The sequence below is a fragment of the Hyla sarda genome, unplaced genomic scaffold (genome assembly GCF_029499605.1).
Source record: "Hyla sarda isolate aHylSar1 unplaced genomic scaffold, aHylSar1.hap1 scaffold_569, whole genome shotgun sequence".
Classification (NCBI taxonomy): domain Eukaryota; kingdom Metazoa; phylum Chordata; class Amphibia; order Anura; family Hylidae; genus Hyla; species Hyla sarda.
The window spans coordinates 1-24,166 of NW_026610581.1; the positions used below are offsets into that span (position 1 = coordinate 1).

Here is a 24,166-nt window from a genome sequence, read left to right on the forward strand (position 1 = left end):
GGTGTGTAAGGATGACCCGTGTACAGGAGGGGGGTGTGAGGATGACCCGTGTACAGGAGGGGGGTGTGAGGATGACCCGTGTACAGGAGGGGGGTGTGAGGATGACTCGTGTACAGGAGGGGGGTGTGAGGATGACCCGTGTACAGGAGGGGGGTGTGAGGATGACCCGCGTACAGGAGGGGGGGGTGAGGATGACCCGTGTACAGGAGGGGGGTGTGAGGATGACCCGTGTACAGGAGGGGGGGTGTGAGGATGACCCGTGTACAGGAGGGGGGGTGTGAGGATGACCCGTGTACAGGAGGGGGGGTGTGAGGATGACCCGTGTACAGGAGGGGGGTGTGAGGATGACCCGTGTACAGGAGGGGGGGTGTGAGGATGACCCGTGTACAGGAGGGGGGGTGTGAGGATGACCCGTGTACAGGAGGGGGGGGGGGGTGAGGATGACCCGTGTACAGGAGGGGGGTGTGAGGATGACCCGTGTACAGGAGGGGGGTGTGAGGATGACCCGTGTACAGGAGGGGGGTGTGAGGATGACCCGTGTACAGGAGGGGTGGTGTGAGGATGACCCGTGTACAGGAGGGGGGTGTGAGGATGACCCGTGTACAGGAGGGGGGGTGAGGATGACCCGTGTACAGGAGGGGGGGGGGTGAGGATGACCCGTGTACAGGAGGGGGGGGTGAGGATGACCCGTGTACAGGAGGGGGGTGAGGATGACCCATGTACAGGAGGGGTGTGTGAGGATGACCCGTGGACAGGAGGGGGGTGTGAGGATGACCCGTGGACAGGAGGGGGGTGTGAGGATGACCCGTGTACAGGAGGGGGGGTGTGAGGATGACCCGTGTACAGGAGGGGGGTGTGAGGATGACCCGCGTACAGGAGGGGGGTGTGAGGATGACCCGCATACAGGAGGGGTGTGAGGATGACCCGTGTACAGGAGGGGGGGGGGTGAGGATGACCCGTGTACAGGAGGGGGGTGAGGATGACCCATGTACAGGAGGGGTGTGTGAGGTTGACCCGTGTACAGGAGGGGGGGGTGTGAGGATGACCCGTGTACAGGAGGGGGGTGTGAGGATGACCCGCGTACAGGAGGGGGGTGTGAGGATGACCCGTGTACAGGGGGGGGGGGGTGAGGATGACCCGCATACAGGAGGGGTGTGAGGATGACCCGTGTACAGGAGGGGTGTGTGAGGATGACCCGCGTACAGGAGGGGGGGGGGTGAGGATGACCCGCATACAGGAGGGGGGGGGGGTTGGATGAGGATGACCCGTGTACAGGAGGGGGGTGTGAGGATGACCCGTGTACAGGAGGGGGGTGTGAGGATGACCCGTGTACAGGAGGGGTGTGTGAGGATGACCCGTGTACAGGAGGGGGGGGGGGGTGAGGATGACCCGTGTACAGGAGGGGGGTGTGAGGATGACCCATGTGTCGGAGGATGACTTCTATTAACCCTTCCTGTTCTTTCAGACCACACATCAGTGGGAGGATTGGGAGACAGTTTTTACGAGTATCTCCTGAAGGCCTGGTTGGTGTCGGACCGGACTGACACTGAGGCCCGGAACATGTATGACAATGCTATAGAAGTGAGTACATTACACCGCAGTGTGAACACCCCCCCTATGTGGTGCCGTGCAGCCATGTTTACTATATCGTCATGATGTATGGTGCGGTATTATTCTCGTCTCTTCTAGGCCATTGAGAAGCATCTCATCCGGAAGTCTAATGGCGGCCTGACCTTCATTGGGGAGTGGAAGAACGGTCACCTGGAAAGGAAAATGGGGCATCTGACCTGTTTTGCAGGGGGCATGTTGGCCCTCGGGGCAGATGGGTCCCCGGAGGACAAAGCCGGACATTACCTTCAGCTGGGCGCCGAGATCGCCCACACATGTCATGAGTCCTACGACCGGACAGGTGATTACCGGGGTATAAGGGGGAGGGGACAATGCCAGGGGACGGCCCTCTCTATGCTCACCACTAGTGGGCGCTCCTCACCTCATCCCTCACACTCACTTTTGGTCTTGTTGATTTTCTCAGTGCTGAAGCTCGGCCCTGAAGCGTTTAAGTTTGACGGTGGCGCCGAAGCCGTAGCCGTACGTCAGAACGAGAAATACTACATCCTGAGACCGGAGGTGATAGAGACCTACTGGTACATGTGGCGCTTCACCCACGACCCCAAATACCGCAACTGGGGCTGGGAAGCTGCTCAGGTGAGTCCTGCGCTCCGTTCTCCATCTGTCGCGCTGTTCTTCTTATCCATGCTAAGGCCGGGTTCACACCACGTTTGTGCAATACCGTATGGAACCGTATTGAAAACCGTATGGAACCGTATTGAAAACCGTATGGAACCGTATTGAAAACCGTATGGAACCGTATTGAAAACCGTATGGAACTGTATTGAAAACCGTATGGAACCGTATTGAAAACCGTATGGAACCGTATTGAAAACCGTATGGAACCGTATTGCAAACCGTATGGAACCGTATTGAAAACCGTATGCATTGACTCGCCATTTAAAACCGTACGCCAAATGATGCATCAGGTTGTGTCCGTTTTGCATCTTGTACGGTTTTGTCAGTTTTTTTTCCCGTACCCAAAACCTTAGCCTACCACGGTTTTTGGTCCGGGTGAAAAATCGTATGGAAACCGTATATGTTTTTTTTAAACATGGGAGTCAATGGGAACCGTACAGAACCGTATGTGCGTACGGTTCCACCTGGTTTGCACCATACGTTTTTTTTTACTCAAAGTTTTTTACCTTGGAATTTCAATCAAACAAGTGAAACTTTATTCATAATGGAGTGAAAAGTTAAAAATGTATACGTTTTTTTTTTTTTTCTTAAAAATGGATGCAACCGGACATTATTTTTTCGAATCGTATACGGGTTGAAGGGGTACTCTGGGGGGAAAACTTTTTTTTTTTTTTTTAAATGAACTGGTGCCAGAAAGTTAAACAGATTTGTAAATTACTTCTATTAAAAAAAACCTTAATCCTTTCAGTACTTATGAGCTTCTGAAGTTAAGGTTGTTCTTTTCTGTCTAAGTGCTCTCTGATGACACGTGTCTCGGGAAACGCCCAGTTTAGAAGAGGTTTGCTATGGGGATTTTCTTCTAAACTGGGCGGTTCCCGAGACACGTGTCATCAGAGAGCACTTAGACAGAAAAGAACAACTCAACTTCAGAAGCTCATAAGTACTGAAAGGATTAAGATTTTTTAATAGAAGTAATTTACAAATCTGTTTAACTTTCTGGAGCCAGTTGAGATATATATATATATATATATATATAACAAAGTTTTTTCCTGGATAACCCCTTTAATCCTTTCAGTACGTATTAGCAGCTGTATGCTACAGAGGAAATTCTTTCTTTTTTTTTTTTTTCTTTTTTGTCATGTCCACAGTGCTCTCTGCTGACACCTCTGTCCGTATCAGGAACTGTCCATAGGTTTACTATGAGGGTTTTCTCCTGCTCTGGACAGTTCCTGATACGGGCATCAGGTGTCAGCAGAGAGCACTGTGGTCAAGACAAAAAAGAAATAAAAAAAATAATAGAATTTCCTCTGTAGCATACAGCTGCTAATAAATACTGGAAGGGTAAAGATTTTTTTCATAGAAGTAATTTACAAATCTGTTTTTTAAACTTTTTGGTAACAGTTGATTTAAAAAAAATAAAAATAAAATGTTTTCCACCGGAGTACCCCTTTTAATAAAGTTTGTACACACGTTTTGATACAGTTTAGTCCGGTTTTGATTAATCCGTTTTTTATCAAAAACCGGAAACTGCATTGCAAAAAACGTGGTGTGAACCCGACCTAAGTCAGTTGTGGCTTTGTCTCCCTCTACAGGCCATTGATAAGTACTGCAGAGTGAGCGGCGGCTTCTCAGGTCTGAAGGACGTGTACTCGTCTGCACCCGCGTACGATGACGTCCAGCAGAGCTTCTTCCTGGCCGAGACGCTGAAGTAAGTTAATTGTCTGTAGATCAGGGTCCGGGACTGGTGACGGCCAAAGAGAAATAGATATTTATACTATCTCTACTGTATAGACCAGACGGGACCCTCATCAGTCATACAGTATATACCAGTGTTTCCCAACCAGTGTGCCTCCAGCTGTTGCGAAACTATAACTCCCAGCATGCCCGGACAGCCGAAGGCTGTCCGGGCATGCTGGGAGTTATAGTTTTGCAACAGCTGGAGGCACACTGGTTGGGAAACACTGGTTTATACAGTTGAAATTAGAAGTTTACATACACTATAATGTTATATGATCTATATAAAAAGACACATATGATGTTTTTCCCACTATCCGACATGAAATCGGAATAAACCTCACCCGTTTTAGGTAAATTAGGATTACCAAAATTATTTATATTTCCCAAATGCCAGGATAATAAGGGAGAGAATTTTTTAAGGCATTTTTATTACTTTCTGCAAAGTCAAAAGTTTTACAAACACTAGGATTACTATGGCTTTAAAGGGGTACTCCGCTCCTAGACACCAAAGGATAAGATGGCTGATCGCGGGGGGACCCCTGCAGCACCCCAGACATCCGGTGCACAGAGCGAACTTCACTTTGTGCCGGATGACTGGCGAAGCCTCGGGACGTCATGGTCACCGCCCCCCTCAATGCAAGTCTATGGAAGGGGGCATGACATCCGTCACGCCCCTTTCCATAGACTTGAATGACGGGGCACGGCCGTGACGTCACGAGGCTCTGGTGCTGCACCCTATGCTCTAAACTAAGCAGGGAGATCGTGGGGGTCCCCAGTGGAGGGACCTCCGTGATCGGACATCTTATCCCCCTATCCTTTGCATTGGGGATAAGATGTCTAGGGGCGGAGTACCCCTTTTAAGGATAACAAAGTCAATGTTTTGGAGCGGCCATCACAAAGCCCTGATCTCAATCCTATTGAAAATTTATGGGCAAAGCTGAAAAGGCGGGTGCAAGCAAGACGACCTACAAACATGGCTCAGTTACACCAGTTCTGTCTGGAGCAATGGGCCAGGATTCCTACCAACTATTGAGAGAGATACATGTGGAAGGATCCAAAACCATTGACCCAAGTCATACACTGTAAGGGCAAAGCTACCGAATACTAAGGAAATGTATGTAAACTTTTGACTTTGCAGAAAGTAATAAAATGCCTTAAAAAATTCTCTCTATCATTATTCTGACATTTGACAAATTTTAATGAGAAAAACATCATATGTGTCTTTTTATGTAGTGTATGTAAACTTCTGGTTTTAACTGTATGTAATGTAAAGTCTAGAACAGTGGTCTCCAACCTGCGGACCTCCAGATGTTGCAAAACTACAACTCCCAGCATGCCCGGACAGCCGTTGGCTGTCCGGGCATGCTGGGAGTTGTAGTTTTGCAACATCTGGAGGTCCGCAGGTTGGAGACCTCTGGTCTAGAAAAATAGAGAAATGGAGGAGCAACGTGTAGAAGACTTCTAGTCCAAAATGGGATTCTTAATCCACAATGGGTGCACAGCTCCGGGATCCGACCTATGATCCAGAGTCGAGCAATAAATCCTACAGAAGAAGTGGCCTCCACAGAGCATTCCTGAAAAAGGCGGAAGTCTGGAGCCGAAACGTTGCTGTATGTAAATAAGTGAATAAACGCCTCACTTCTTCACACCATTGGAATGGTGGAGTGCCGCTCCTTCTGTAGGATTTATATGTAGTATATATGTACAGCTATATACAGGCGCAACATACACAGAATGGCCCCAGATTAGATCCCACTAACCTGTGTGAATCCACATTACATGGAAAATCCAGGGTTTACATCTCTAGAGAAACATGTCCTGGTCAGATGGATCCAGATCTCTATGGAGAAACATGGCCTGGTCAGATGGATTCAGATCTCTATAGAGAAACATGTCCTGGTCAGATGGACCCAGATCTATAGAGAAACATGTCCTGGTCAGATGGATCCAGATCTATATAGAGAAACATGGTATGGTCAGATGGATCCAGATCTATATAGAGAAACATGGCCTGGTCAGATGGATCCAGATCTATAGAGAAACATGTTCTGGTCAGATGGATCCAGATCTCTATGGAGAAACATGGCCTGGTCAGATGGATCCAGATCTCTATAGAGAAACATGTCCTGGTCAGATGGATCCAGATCTCTATGGAGAAACATGTCCTGGTCAGATGGAACCAGATCTCTATAGAGAAACATGTCCTGGTCAGATGGATCCAGATCTCCATAGAGAAACATGGCCTGGTCAGATGGATCCAGATCTATATAGAGAAACATGGCCTGGTCAGATGGATCCAGATCTATATAGAGAAACATGTCCTGGTCAGATGGATCTAGATCTCTATAGAGAAACATGGCCTGGTCAGATGGATCCAGATCTCTGTGGAGAAACATGTCCTGGTCATATGGATCCAGATCTATAGAAAAACATGTCCTGGTCAGATGGATCCAGATCTATATAGAGAAACATGGACTGGTCAGATGGATCCAGATCTCTATTGAGAAACATGGCCTGGTCAGATGGATCCAGATCTATAGAGAAACATGGCCTGGTCAGATGGATCCAGATCTCTATAGAGAAACATGTCCTGGTCAGATGGATCCAGATCTCTATAGAGAAACATGTCCTGGTCAGATGGATCCAGATCTCTATGAAGGAACATGGCCTGGTCAGATGGATCCAGATCTCTATTTAGAAACATGGCCTGGTCAGATGGATCCAGATCTCTATAGAGAAACATGGCCTGGTCAGATGGATCCAGATCTCTATAGAGAAACATGGCCTGGTCAGATGGATCCAGATCTCTATTGAGAAACATGGCCTGGTCAGATGGATCCAGATCTATAGAGAAACATGGCCTGGTCAGATGTATCCAGATCTATATAGAGAAACATGTCCTGGTCAGATGGATCCAGATCTCTATAGATAAATATGGCCTGGTCAGATGGATCCAGATCTCTATAGAGAAACAAGACCTGGTCAGATGGATCCAGATCTCTATAGAGAAACATGGCCTGGTCAGATGGATCCAGATCTCTATGGAGAAACATGGCCTGGTCAGATGGATCCAGATCTCTATAGAGAAACATGTCCTGGTCAGATGGATCCAGATCTCTATAGAGAAACATGGCCTGGTCAGATGGATCCAGATCTATAGAGAAACATGGCCTGGTCAGATGGATCCAGATCTCTATAGAGAAACATGGCCTGGTCAGATGGATCCAGATCTCTATAGAGAAACATGGCCTGGTCAGATGGATCCAGATCTCTATAGAGAAACATGGCCTGGTCAGATGGATCCAGATCTCTATTGAGAAACATGGCCTGGTCAGATGGATCCAGATCTATAGAGAAACATGGCCTGGTCAGATGTATCCAGATCTATATAGAGAAACATGTCCTGGTCAGATGGATCCAGATCTCTATAGATAAATATGGCCTGGTCAGATGGATCCAGATCTCTATAGAGAAACATGACCTGGTCAGATGGATCCAGATCTCTATAGATAAATATGGCCTGGTCAGATGGATCCAGATCTCTATAGAGAAACATGACCTGGTCAGATGGATCCAGATCTCTATAGAGAAACATGTCCTGGTCAGATGGATCCAGATCTCTGTAGAGAAACATGTCCTGGTCAGATGGATCCAGATCTTTATAGAGAAACATGTCCTGGTCAGATGGATCCAGATCTCTGTAGGGAAACATGTCCTGGTCAGATGGATCCAGATCTCTATAGAGAAACATGTTCTGGTCAGATGGATCCAGATCTCTGTAGGGAAACATGTTCTGGTCAGATGGATCCAGATCTCTGTAGGGAAACATCGCCTGGTCAGAGAGATCCAGATCTCTGTAGGGAAACATCGCCTGGTCAGAGAGATCCAGATCTCTATAGAGAAACATGTTCTGGTCAGATGGATCCAGATCTCTATGGAGAAACATGGCCTGGTCAGATGGATCCAGATCTCTATAGAGAAACATGGCCTGGTCAGATGGATCCAGATCTATAGAGAAACATGGCCTGGTCAGATGGATCCAGATCTCTATAGAGAAACATGTCCTGGTCAGATGGATCCAGATCTCTATAGAGAAACATGTCCTGGTCAGATGGATCCAGATCTCTATGAAGGAACATGGCCTGGTCAGATGGATCCAGATCTCTATAGAGAAACATGTTCTGGTCAGATGGATCCAGATCTCTATAGAGAAACATGTTCTGGTCAGATGGATCCAGATCTCTGTAGGGAAACATCGCCTGGTCAGAGAGATCCAGATCTCTATAGAGAAACATGTTCTGGTCAGATGGATCCAGATCTCTATGGAGAAACATGGCCTGGTCAGATGGATCCAGATCTCTATAGAGAAACATGGCCTGGTCAGATGGATCCAGATCTCTATAGAGAAACATGGCCTGGTCAGATGGATCCAGATCTCTATTGAGAAACATGGCCTGGTCAGATGGATCCAGATCTATAGAGAAACATGGCCTGGTCAGATGGATCCAGATCTATATAGAGAAACATGGCCTGGTCAGATGGATCCAGATCTCTATAGATAAATATGGCCTGGTCAGATGGATCCAGATCTCTATAGAGAAACATGGCCTGGTCAGATGGATCCAGATCTCTATGGAGAAACATGGCCTGGTCAGATGGATCCAGATCTCTATGGAGAAACATGGCCTGGTCAGATGGATCCAGATCTCTATAGAGAAACATGGCCTGGTCAGATGGATCCAGATCTCTATAGAGAAACATGGCCTGGTCAGATGGATCCAGATCTCTATTGAGAAACATGGCCTGGTCAGATGGATCCAGATCTATAGAGAAACATGTCCTGGTCAGATGGATCCAGATCTATATAGAGAAACATGTCCTGGTCAGATGGATCCAGATCTCTATAGATAAATATGGCCTGGTCAGATGGATCCAGATCTATATAGAGAAACATGTCCTGGTCAGATGGATCCAGATCTCTATAGAGAAACATGACCTGGTCAGATGGATCCAGATCTCTATAGATAAATATGGCCTGGTCAGATGGATCCAGATATCTATAGAGAAACATGACCTGGTCAGATGGATCCAGATCTCTATAGAGAAACATGTCCTGGTCAGATGGATCCAGATCTCTGTAGAGAAACATGTCCTGGTCAGATGGATCCAGATCTCTATAGAGAAACATGTCCTGGTCAGATGGATCCAGATCTCTGTAGGGAAACATGTCCTGGTCAGATGGATCCAGATCTCTATAGAGAAACATGTTCTGGTCAGATGGATCCAGATCTCTGTAGGGAAACATGTCCTGGTCAGATGGATCCAGATCTCTATAGAGAAACATGTTCTGGTCAGATGGATCCAGATCTCTGTAGGGAAACATCGCCTGGTCAGAGAGATCCAGATCTCTATAGAGAAACATGTTCTGGTCAGATGGATCCAGATCTCTATGGAGAAACATGGCCTGGTCAGATGGATCCAGATCTCTATAGAGAAACATGGCCTGGTCAGATGGATCCAGATCTCTATAGAGAAACATGGCCTGGTCAGATGGATCCAGATCTCTATTGAGAAACATGGCCTGGTCAGATGGATCCAGATCTATAGAGAAACATGGCCTGGTCAGATGTATCCAGATCTATATAGAGAAACATGTCCTGGTCAGATGGATCCAGATCTCTATAGATAAATATGGCCTGGTCAGATGGATCCAGATCTCTATAGAGAAACATGACCTGGTCAGATGGATCCAGATCTCTATAGAGAAACATGGCCTGGTCAGATGGATCCAGATCTCTATGGAGAAACATGGCCTGGTCAGATGGATCCAGATCTCTATAGAGAAACATGGCCTGGTCAGATGGATCCAGATCTCTATTGAGAAACATGGCCTGGTCAGATGGATCCAGATCTATAGAGAAACATGGCCTGGTCAGATGTATCCAGATCTATATAGAGAAACATGTCCTGGTCAGATGGATCCAGATCTCTATAGATAAATATGGCCTGGTCAGATGGATCCAGATCTCTATAGAGAAACATGACCTGGTCAGATGGATCCAGATCTCTATAGAGAAACATGTCCTGGTCAGATGGATCCAGATCTCTATAGAGAAACATGTCCTGGTCAGATGGATCCAGATCTCTATAGATAAATATGGCCTGGTCAGATGGATCCAGATCTCTATAGAGAAACATGACCTGGTCAGATGGATCCAGATCTCTATAGAGAAACATGTCCTGGTCAGATGGATCCAGATCTCTGTAGAGAAACATGTCCTGGTCAGATGGATCCAGATCTCTATAGAGAAACATGTCCTGGTCAGATGGATCCAGATCTCTGTAGGGAAACATGTCCTGGTCAGATGGATCCAGATCTCTATAGAGAAACATGTTCTGGTCAGATGGATCCAGATCTCTGTAGGGAAACATGTCCTGGTCAGATGGATCCAGATCTCTATAGAGAAACATGTTCTGGTCAGATGGATCCAGATCTCTGTAGGGAAACATCGCCTGGTCAGAGGGATCCAGATCTCTATAGAGAAACATGTTCTGGTCAGATGGATCCAGATCTCTATGGAGAAACATGACCTGGTCAGATGGATCCAGATCTCTATAGAGAAACATGGCCTGGTCAGATGGATCCAGATCTCTATAGAGAAACATGGCCTGGTCAGATGGATCCAGATCTCTATAGAGAAACATGGCCTGGTCAGATGGATCCAGATCTCTATAGAGAAACATGGCCTGGTCAGATGGATCCAGATCACTATAGAGAAACATGGCCTGGTCAGATGGATCCAGATCTCTATACAGAAACATGTCCTGGTCAGATGGATCCAGATCTCTATAGAGAAACATGTCCTGGTCAGATGGATCCAGATCTCTATAGAGAAACATGTCCTGGTCAGATGGATCCAGATCTCTATGAAGGAACATGGCCTGGTCAGATGGATCCAGATCTCTATAGAGAAACATGTCCTGGTCAGATGGATCCAGATCTCTATAGAGAAACATGTCCTGGTCAGATGGATCCAGATCTCTATAGAGAAACATGTCCTGGTCAGATGGATCCAGATCTCTATAGAGAAACATGTCCTGGTCAGATGGATCCAGATCTCTATAGAGAAACATGTCCTGGTCAGATGGATCCAGATCTCTATGGAGAAACATGACCTGGTCAGATGGATCCAGATCTCTATAGAGAAACATGGCCTGGTCAGATGGATCCAGATCCCTGTGGAGAAACATGGCCTGGTCAGATGGATCCAGATCTCTATAGAGAAACATGGCCTGGTCAGATGGATCCAGATCTCTATAGAGAAACATGGCCTGGTCAGATGGATCCAGATCTCTATAGAGAAACATGGCCTGGTCAGATGGATCCAGATCTCTATAGAGAAACATGGCCTGGTCAGATGGATCCAGATCTCTATAGAGAAACATGGCCTGGTCAGATGGATCCAGATCTCTATAGAGAAACATGGCCTGGTCAGATGGATCCAGATCTCTATAGAGAAACATGTCCTGGTCAGATGGATCCAGATCTCTATGGAGAAACATGGCTTGGTCAGATGGATCCAGATCTATATAGAGAAACATGGCCTGGTCAGATGGATCCAGATCATGGTCATGTTTCTCCACAGAGATCTGGATCTATCTGACCAGGACATGTTTCAGTAGAGTTTATCCAAGCACGGTGGTGACAAAGTTCATCCCTCCCATGCTGGCTGTTTCCCCTATGGCAAAAGGAGATTGTCAACAGGACAACACACCGTCCACAAGGGTCATATAGTCATTGACCTGCTCCAGTATATGACAGTGAATTCTCCTTGGTCTCCTGATCTTTACAGTTCCCAGTTCTTGATCCTATAGACATCTCTGCATGAGGTAAAACGGGGCTGTTCAGAGCAAATCAGGACTTTCATCTAATAGTGAGAACTACGTCTCTGGATGAGGTAAAACGGGGCTGTTCAGAGCAAATCAGGACTTTCATCTAATAGTGAGAACTACGTCTCTGGATGAGGTAAAACGGGGCTGTTCAGAGCAAATCAGGACTTTCATCTTATGGTGGAGAAAGTGATCCTATCCCTGTCAACTAGACACAGTGGTCTTAAACTTTGGCCTTCCAGATGTTGCAAAACTTCAACTCCCAGCATGCCCGGACAGCCGTTGGCAGGGATAGGATCACTTTCTCCACCGTCTCTGTATGAGGTAAAACGGGGCTGTTCAGAGCAGGACTTTCATCTAAGAGGAATCTTCTAGATGGGGGGCTGTGTTAAAGTGGCCATTCTGTGTATATACCTCCCTGCACCATCTCTCACTCTCTCACACTCTCACTCTCTCTCGAGCAGTAGTGACCCTTATGCGAAGGCCTCATCCTTTCCTCGGATGTGCAGCCCCTCCCCCCTTCCTCCGTCAGGGTATTAACCCTCTCCTTCCCCCTCTGTACATCATTGTATTAACTCTCTCCCCTCCCCCCCAGGTACCTGTATCTGCTTTTCTCCAGTGACGACCTTCTACCATTGGACAACTGGGTGTTCAACACGGAGGCGCACCCCTTACCGGTCATCCGCATGGCCAATAGCACGCTGCCCGGGAACCATGTGGCACGATAGGACCATCATCCTGGGACCACTTCTTCAGACTGCAGGGGGGCTTTTCAGGACGCCCTCTTTTACAGGACTGGGGTCGATTCCTCGTTCCTGGGCACAATTCCATTAACCTTCATTTATTTTATGTTTTTTCTTTTAATTTTTTTTCTCTGTTGCCTCCGTTTGCCGCCAGCGATGTTGGACAGAAGGAAGGAGGCCGATCACCGACCAAACTGCTCTGCTTGACCAGGCTGCTACTGCAGGGGGGATGGGGGTATACTACGGGGCCAAAAATCCAGGGTTGGGGCTTTTATGGGGGGGGGGGGGGGGTGCGGAGATAGTTTCAGGACGAGATGTTTTAGCTGCACTTTGCAGCAGATTTGCACTGTCTGGTTTTTATCCTGCGTCTTGCCAAAGTTTACGTCTGTCCCGGCGGCAACTGAGAAGAGCACGCCACAGCGCCCCCCTCTGGCAGTGACCGGAAAGCTAAGGACAATTCTTCATGTCGGGAACATTACCAGTTGGGGGGAGGGGTCTATGTCAACCTGTTCCCTCCTCCTCCTACCCTGCTCCCCAGGGTTCCCAGCTCCCCCTTTAATTTAACTTTTTTGGGGTTTTAGCGGCATGAGCAACACAACAAGCAGGAGATTAAAGACATTGTACATACACGGCACTGTGGCTCATTCCTGCAGCTTAGGGGCCACTGTGAATCTGGGTGGCCCCTCGGTGAGTTTGACACCTCATCCCATCCCCCAACCAGCCAATGGGAGGGGAGAGAAACGATGATATATACATCACAATTGCAGGATTATCGCTGTCAATGAGGTGGTCGTAGGTCAGTGTTCTACCAGCTGTCCAGGCAGCATGCTGGGAGTTGTAGTTTTGCAACAAGAGTAGTTATTGTATGAACAGCTCCAATGCAGACCCATGTGTCTCCATAGTAACAGACTACAAACACAACTTGTGTAGTCTGATCCTGCAGTCATGCGTTGTTTGTTTGTTGTTGTTGTTGTTACCAGCTTCTTGTATCTTACGAGAATAACGCAGGATCAGACTACACAAGGATTGTTTGTAGTCTGTTACTATGGAGACACAAAGATAAGGAATTGAGCTGCATACACACAACAGAATCCTATACATACACACAACAGAATCCTATACATACACACACAACAGAATCCTATACATACACACAACAGAATCCTATACATACACACAACAGAATCCTATACATACACACACACAACAGAATCCTATACACACACACACAACAGAATCCTATACACACAACAGAATCCTATACATACACACAACAGAATCCTATACACACACACAACAGAATCCTATACAAACACACAACAGAATCCTATACATACACACAACAGAATCCTATACATACACACAACAGAATCCTATACATACACACAACAGAATCCTATACATACACACACAACAGAATCCTATACATACACACACAACAGAATCCTATACATACACACAACAGAATCCTATACATACACACAACAGAATCCTATACATACACACAACAGAATCCTATACATACACACAACAGAATCCTATACATACACACAACAGAATCCTATACATACACACACACAACAGAATCCTATACATACACACACACAACAGAATCCTATACATACACACACACAACAGAATCCTATACACACACACACACACACAACAGAATCCTATACATACACACAACAGAATCCTATACACACACACAACAGAATCCTATACACACACACAACAGAATCCTATACATACACACAACAGAATCCTATACATACACACAACAGAATCCTATACACACACACAACAGAATCTTATACATACACACAACAGAATCCTATACATACACACAACAGAATCCTATACATACACACACACAACAGAATCCTATACATACACACACACAACAGAATCCTATACATACACCACAACAGAATCCTATACATACACACAACAGAATCCTATACACACACACACAACAGAATCCTATACATACACACAACAGAATCCTATACATACACACAACAGAATCCTATACATACACACAACAGAATCCTATACACACACACACAACAGAATCCTATACATAAACACACACAACAGAATCCTATACATACACACACACAACAGAATCTTATACACACACACACAACAGAATCCTATACATACACACAAACAGAATCCTATACATACACACAACAGAATCCTATACATACATACACACAACAGAATCCTATACATACACACACACAACAGAATCCTATACATACACACAACAGAATCCTATACATACACACACAACAGAATCCTATACATACACACACACAACAGAATCCTATACATACACACACAACAGAATCCTATACATACACACAACAGAATCCTATACATACATACACACAACAGAATCCTATACATACACACACAACAGAATCCTATACACACACACACACAACAGAATCCTATACATACAGACAACAGAATCCTATACATACACACAACAGAATCCTATACATACATACAACAGAATCCTATACATACACACACACAACAGAATCCTATACATACACACAACAGAATCCTATACACACACACAACAGAATCCTATACATACACACAACAGAATCCTATACATACACACAACGGAATCCTATACATACACACAACGGAATCCTATACATACACACAACGGAATCCTATACATACACACACAACAGAATCCTATACATACACACACAACAGAATCCTATACATACACACAACAGAATCCTATACATACACACAACAGAATCCTATACATACACACACACAACAGAATCCTATACATACACACACACAACAGAATCCTATACATACACACAACAGAATCTTATACATACACACAACAGAATCTTATACATACACACAACAGAATCCTATACACACACACAACAGAATCCTATACATACACACACACAACAGAATCCTATACATACACACACAACAGAATCCTATACACACACACAACAGAATCCTATACATACACACACACAACAGAATCCTATACATACACACACACAACAGAATCCTATACATACACACAACAGAATCCTATACATACACACAACAGAATCCTATACATACACACAACAGAATCCTATACATACACACAACAGAATCCTATACATACACACACAACAGAATCCTATACACACACACAACAGAATCCTATACATACACACACACAACAGAATCCTATACATACACACACACAACAGAATCCTATACACACACAACAGAATCCTATAAATACACACACACACAACAGAATCCTATACACACACACAACAGAATCCTATACACACACACAACAGAATCCTATACACACACACAACAGAATCCTATACATACACACACACAACAGAATCCTATACATACACACACACAACAGAATCCTATACACACACACACACAACAGAATCCTATAAATACACACACACACAACAGAATCCTATACATACACACAACAGAATCCTATACATACACACACACAACAGAATCCTATACATACACACACACAACAGAATCCTATACATACACACACACACAACAGAATCCTATACACACACAACAGAATCCTATAAATACACACACACACAACAGAATCCTATACATACACACAACAGAATCCTATACATACACACACACACAACAGAATCCTATACACACACAACAGAATCCTATAAATACACACACACACAACAGAATCCTATACATACACACACACAACAGAATCCTATACATACACACACACACAACAGAATCCTATACACACACAACAGAATCCTATAAATACACACACACACAACAGAATCCTATACATACACACACACAACAGAATCCTATACATACACACAACAGAATCCTATACACACACACACAACAGAATCCTATACATACACACACACACACAACAGAATCCTATACACACACAACAGAATCCTATAAATACACACACACACAACAGAATCCTATACATACACACACACAACAGAATCCTATACATACACACACACACAACAGAATCCTATACACACACAACAGAATCCTATAAATACACACACACACAACAGAATCCTATACATACACACACACAACAGAATCCTATACATACACACAACAGAATCCTATACACACACACACAACAGAATCCTATACATACACACACACACACAACAGAATCCTATACACACACACAACAGAATCCTATACATACACACACACAACAGAATCCTATACATACACACACACAACAGAATCCTATACATACACACACACACAACAGAATCCTATACGCACACACACACAACAGAATCCTATAAATACACACACACACAACAGAATCCTATACATACACACACACAACAGAATCCTATACATACACACAACAGAATCCTATACATACACACACACAACAGAATCCTATACATACACACACACAACAGAATCCTATACACACACAACAGAATCCTATACATACAGACAACAGAATCCTATACATACACACACACAACAGAATCCTATACATACACACAACAGAATCCTATACATACACACAACAGAATCCTATACATACACACAACAGAATCCTATACACACACACAACAGAATCCTATACATACACACACACAACAGAATCCTATACATACACACACACAACAGAATCCTATACACACACACACACAACAGAATCCTATACACACACACAACAGAATCCTATACACACAACAGAATCCTATACATACACACACACAACAGAATCCTATACACACAACAGAATCCTATACATACACACACACACAACAGAATCCTATACATACACACAACAGAATCCTATACATACACACAACAGAATCCTATACATACACACAACAGAATCCTATACAAACACACAACAGAATCCTATACAAACACACAACAGAATCCTATACAAACACACACACAACAGAATCCTATACACACACACAACAGAATCCTATACATACACACAACAGAATCCTATACATACACACACACAACAGAATCCTATACATACACACAACAGAATCCTATACATACACACACACAACAGAATCCTATACATACACACACACAACAGAATCCTATACATACACACAACAGAATCCTATACATACACACACACAACAGAATCCTATACATACACACAACAGAATCCTATACATACACACAACAGAATCCTATACATACACACACAACAGAATCCTATACATACACACAACAGAATCCTATACATACACACAACAGAATCCTATACATACATACAACAGAATCCTATACATACACACACACAACAGAATCCTATACATACACACAACAGAATCCTATACACACACACAACAGAATCCTATACATACACACACACAACAGAATCCTATACATACACACACACAACAGAATCCTATACATACACACAACAGAATCCTATACATACACACAACAGAATCCTATACATACACACAACAGAATCCTATACACACACACACAACAGAATCCTATACATACACACAACAGAATCCTATACATACACACACACAACAGAATCCTATACATACACACAACAGAATCCTATACATACACACACAACAGAATCCTATACATACACACAACAGAATCCTATACATACACACAACAGAATCCTATACATACATACAACAGAATCCTATACATACACACACACAACAGAATCCTATACATACACACAACAGAATCCTATACACACACACAACAGAATCCTATACATACACACACACAACAGAATCCTATACATACACACACACAACAGAATCCTATACATACACACAACAGAATCCTATACATACACACAACAGAATCCTATACATACACACAACAGAATCCTATACACACACACACAACAGAATCCTATACATACACACAACAGAATCCTATACACACACACACAACAGAATCCTATACATACACACAACAGAATCCTATACATACACACAACAGAATCCTATACATACATACAACAGAATCCTATACATACACACACACAACAGAATCCTATACATACACACAACAGAATCCTATACATACACACACAACAGAATCCTATACATACACACAACAGAATCCTATACATACACACAACAGAATCCTATACATACATACAACAGAATCCTATACATACACACACACAACAGAATCCTATACATACACACAACAGAATCCTATACACACACACAACAGAATCCTATACATACACACAACAGAATCCTATACACACACACACACAACAGAATCCTATACATACACACAACAGAATCCTATACATACACACAACAGAATCCTATACATACACACAACGGAATCCTATACATACACACAACGGAATCCTATACATACACACAACGGAATCCTATACATACACACACAACAGAATCCTATACATACACACACAACAGAATCCTATACATACACACAACAGAATCCTATACATACACACAACAGAATCCTATACATACACACACACAACAGAATCCTATACATACACACACAACAGAATCCTATACATACACACAACAGAATCTTATACATACACACAACAGAATCTTATACATACACACAACAGAATCCTATACACACACACAACAGAATCCTATACACACACACAACAGAATCCTATACATACACACACACAACAGAATCCTATACATACACACACAACAGAATCCTATACACACACACAACAGAATCCTATACATACACACAACAGAATCCTATACATACACACAACAGAATCCTATACATACACACACAACAGAATCCTATACACACACACAACAGAATCCTATACATACACACACACAACAGAATCCTATACATACACACACACAACAGAATCCTATACACACACAACAGAATCCTATAAATACACACACACACAACAGAATCCTATACACACACACAACAGAATCCTATACACACACACAACAGAATCCTATACACACACAACAGAATCCTATACATACACACACACAACAGAATCCTATACATACACACACACAACAGAATCCTATACACACACACACACAACAGAATCCTATAAATACACACACACACAACAGAATCCTATACATACACACACACAACAGAATCCTATACATACACACACACAACAGAATCCTATACATACACACAACAGAATCCTATACATACACACAACAGAATCCTATACATACACACACAACAGAATCCTATACATACAGACACACACACAACAGAATCCTATACACACACAACAGAATCCTATACATACACACACACAACAGAATCCTATACATACACACACACACAACAGAATCCTATACACACACAACAGAATCCTATAAATACACACACACACAACAGAATCCTATACATACACACACACAACAGAATCCTATACATACACACAACAGAATCCTATACATACACACACACACACAACAGAATCCTATACACACACACAACAGAATCCTATACATACACACACACAACAGAATCCTATACATACACACACACAACAGAATCCTATACATACACACACACACAACAGAATCCTATACATACACACACACACAACAGAATCCTATACGCACACACACACAACAGAATCCTATAAATACACACACACACAACAGAATCCTATACATACACACACACAACAGAATCCTATACATACACACACACAACAGAATCCTATACATACACACACACAACAGAATCCTATACATACACACACAACAGAATCCTATACATACACACAACAGAATCCTATACATACACACACACAACAGAATCCTATACATACACACAACAGAATCCTATACATACACACAACAGAATCCTATACACACACACAACAGAATCCTATACACACACACAACAGAATCCTATACATACACACACACAACAGAATCCTATACATACACACACACAACAGAATCCTATACATAAACACAACAGAATCCTATACATACACACACACAACAGAATCCTATACATACACACACACAACAGAATCCTATACATACACACACACAACAGAATCCTATACATACACACACACAACAGAATCCTATACATACACACAACAGAATCCTATACATACACACAACAGAATCCTATACATACACACAACAGAATCCTATACACACACAACAGAATCCTATACATACACACAACAGAATCCTATACATACACACAACAGAATCCTATACATACACACACACAACAGAATCCTATACATACACACACACAACAGAATCCTATACATACACACACACAACAGAATCCTATACACACACACAACAGAATCCTATACATACACACACACAACAGAATCCTATACATACACACACACAACAGAATCCTATACACACACACAACAGAATCCTATACATACACACAACAGAATCCTATACATACACACACACAACAGAATCCTATACATACACACACACACACAACAGAATCCTATACACACACACAACAGAATCCTATACATACACACACACAACAGAATCCTATACACACACACAACAGAATCCTATACATACACACACACAACAGAATCCTATACATACACACACACAACAGAATCCTATACATACACACACACAACAGAATCCTATACATACACACACACAACAGAATCCTATACACACACACACACAACAGAATCCTATACACACACACACAACAGAATCCTATACATACACACACACACACAACAGAATCCTATACATACACACACACACACAACAGAATCCTATACATACACACACACACACAACAGAATCCTATACATACACACACACACACAACAGAATCCTATACATACACACACACACAACAGAATCCTATACATACACACACACACAACAGAATCCTATACACACACACAACAGAATCCTATACATACACACACACAACAGAATCCTATACACACACACACACACCAGAATCCTATACATACACACATATAACGTTTGTGTATATATCATTTATTTTTTTAAGTATTTATATATTTTTTACATTTATCTGAGGATTCTCATCGGATCAGGTGTTGCAGTTGCAGCATAAAAAACACTTTATTATCCCCTCCAAGAAAACTCTATGGTTCTTATGGAATGATCCGGAAGATAAGAAATTATACAAAGATTAACCTGTATTAGCAGAAAGGGCTGATAATATACAATGTATCCAGAAAGTCTTCACCCCCGTCACTATATACAATGTATCCAGAAAGTCTTCACCCCCCCGGTCACTATATACAATGTATCCAGAAAGTCTTCACCCCCGATCACTATATACAATGTATCCAGAAAGTCTTCACCCCCGATCACTATATACAATGTATCCAGAAAGTCTTCACCCCCGGTCACTATATACAATGTATCCAGAAAGTCTTCACCCCCGGTCACTATATACAATGTATCCAGAAAGTCTTCACCCCCGGTCACTATATACAATGTATCCAGAAAGTCTTCACCCCGGTCAGTATATACAATGTATCCAGAAAGTCTTCACCCCCCCCCCCCCCGGTCACTATATACAATGTATCCAGAAAGTCTTCACCCCCCCCCCCCCCGGTCACTATATACAATGTATCCAGAAAGTCTTCACCCCCCCCCCCCCCCGGTCACTATATACAATGTATCCAGAAAGTCTTCACCCTCAGTCACTATATACAATGTATCCAGAAAGTCTTCACCCCCGGTCACTATATACAATGTATCCAGAAAGTCTTCACCCCGGTCAGTATATACAATGTATCCAGAAAGTCTTCACCCCCGGTCACTATATACAATGTATCCAGAAAGTCTTCACCCCCGGTCACTATATACAATGTATCCAGAAAGTCTTCACCCCCGGTCACTATATACAATGTATACAGAAAGTCTTCACCCCCGGTCACTATATACAATATATCCAGAAAGTCTTCACCCCCGATCACTATATACAATGTATCCAGAAAGTCTTCACCCCCCCGGTCACTATATACAATGTATCCAGAAAGTCTTCACCCCCGATCACTATATACAATGTATCCAGAAAGTCTTCACCCCCGGTCACTATATACAATGTATCCAGAAAGTCTTCACCCCCGGTCACTATATACAATGTATCCAGAAAGTCTTCACCCCCGGTCACTATATACAATGTATACAGAAAGTCTTCACCCCCGGTCACTATATACAATATATCCAGAAAGTCTTCACCTCCGATCACTATATACAATGTATCCAGAAAGTCTTCACACCCGGTCACTATATACAATGTATCCAGAAAATCTTCACCCCGGTCACTATATACAATGTATCCAGAAAGTCTTCACCCCCCAGTCACTATATACAATGTATCCAGAAAGTCTTCACCCCCGGTCACTATGTACAATGTATACAGAAAGTCTTCACCCCGATCACTATATACAATGTATCCAGAAAGTCTTCACACCCGGTCACTATATACAATGTATCCAGAAAGTCTTCACCCCGGTCACTATATACAATGTATCCAGAAAGTCTTCACCCCCTGTCACTATATACAATGTATCCAGAAAGTCTTCACCCCCCCGGTCACTATATACAATGTATCCAGAAAGTCTTCACCCCGATCACTATATACAATGTATCCAGAAAGTCTTCACACCCGGTCACTATATACAATGTATCCAGAAAGTCTTCACCTCCGATCACTATATACAATGTATCCAGAAAGTCTTCACACCCGGTCACTATATACAATGTATCTAGAAAGTCTTCACCCCCAGTCACTATATACAATGTATCCAGAAAGTCTTCACCCCCCGATCACTATATACAATGTATCCAGAAAGTCTTCAGCCCCCGTCACTATATACAATGTATCCAGAAAGTCTTCACCCCCGGTCACTATATACAATGTATCCAGAAAGTCTTCACCTCCGATCACTATATACAATGTATCCAGAAAGTCTTCACACCCGGTCACTATATACAATGTATCCAGAAAGTCTTCACCCCTGGTCACTATATACAATGTATCTAGAAAGTCTTCACCCCCCAGTCACTATATACAATGTATCCAGAAAGTCTTCACACCCGGTCACTATATACAATGTATCCAGAAAGTCTTCACCCCTGGTCACTATATACAATGTATCTAGAAAGTCTTCACCCCCAGTCACTATATACAATGTATCCAGAAAGTCTTCACCCCCGGTCACTATATACAATGTATCCAGAAAGTCTTCACCTCCGATCACTATATACAATGTATCCAGAAAGTCTTCACACCCGGTCACTATATACAATGTATCTAGAAAGTCTTCACCCCCAGTCACTATATACAATGTATCCAGAAAGTCTTCACCCCCGATCACTATATACAATGTATCCAGAAAGTCTTCACCTCCGATCACTATATACAATGTATCCAGAAAGTCTTCACCCCCCGGTCACTATATACAATGTATACAGAAAGTCTTCACCCCCGGTCACTATATA

General features: G+C 43.2%; 1 protein-coding gene across 1 annotated transcript; it reads left to right on the plus strand.

Moving 5' to 3' along the window:
* Positions 1–1,465: 1,465 nt before the first annotated feature.
* Positions 1,466–13,246, plus strand: LOC130340149 (mannosyl-oligosaccharide 1,2-alpha-mannosidase IB-like; the record flags this gene model as incomplete). Its single annotated transcript, XM_056554126.1, is given in 5 exon segments — positions 1,466–1,581; positions 1,690–1,909; positions 2,033–2,205; positions 3,840–3,955; positions 12,470–13,246. Coding segments are annotated over 5 exon segments (758 nt in total), but the record flags the coding sequence as incomplete, so codon positions are not given.
* Between the last annotated feature and the right edge of the window lie 10,920 nt (positions 13,247–24,166).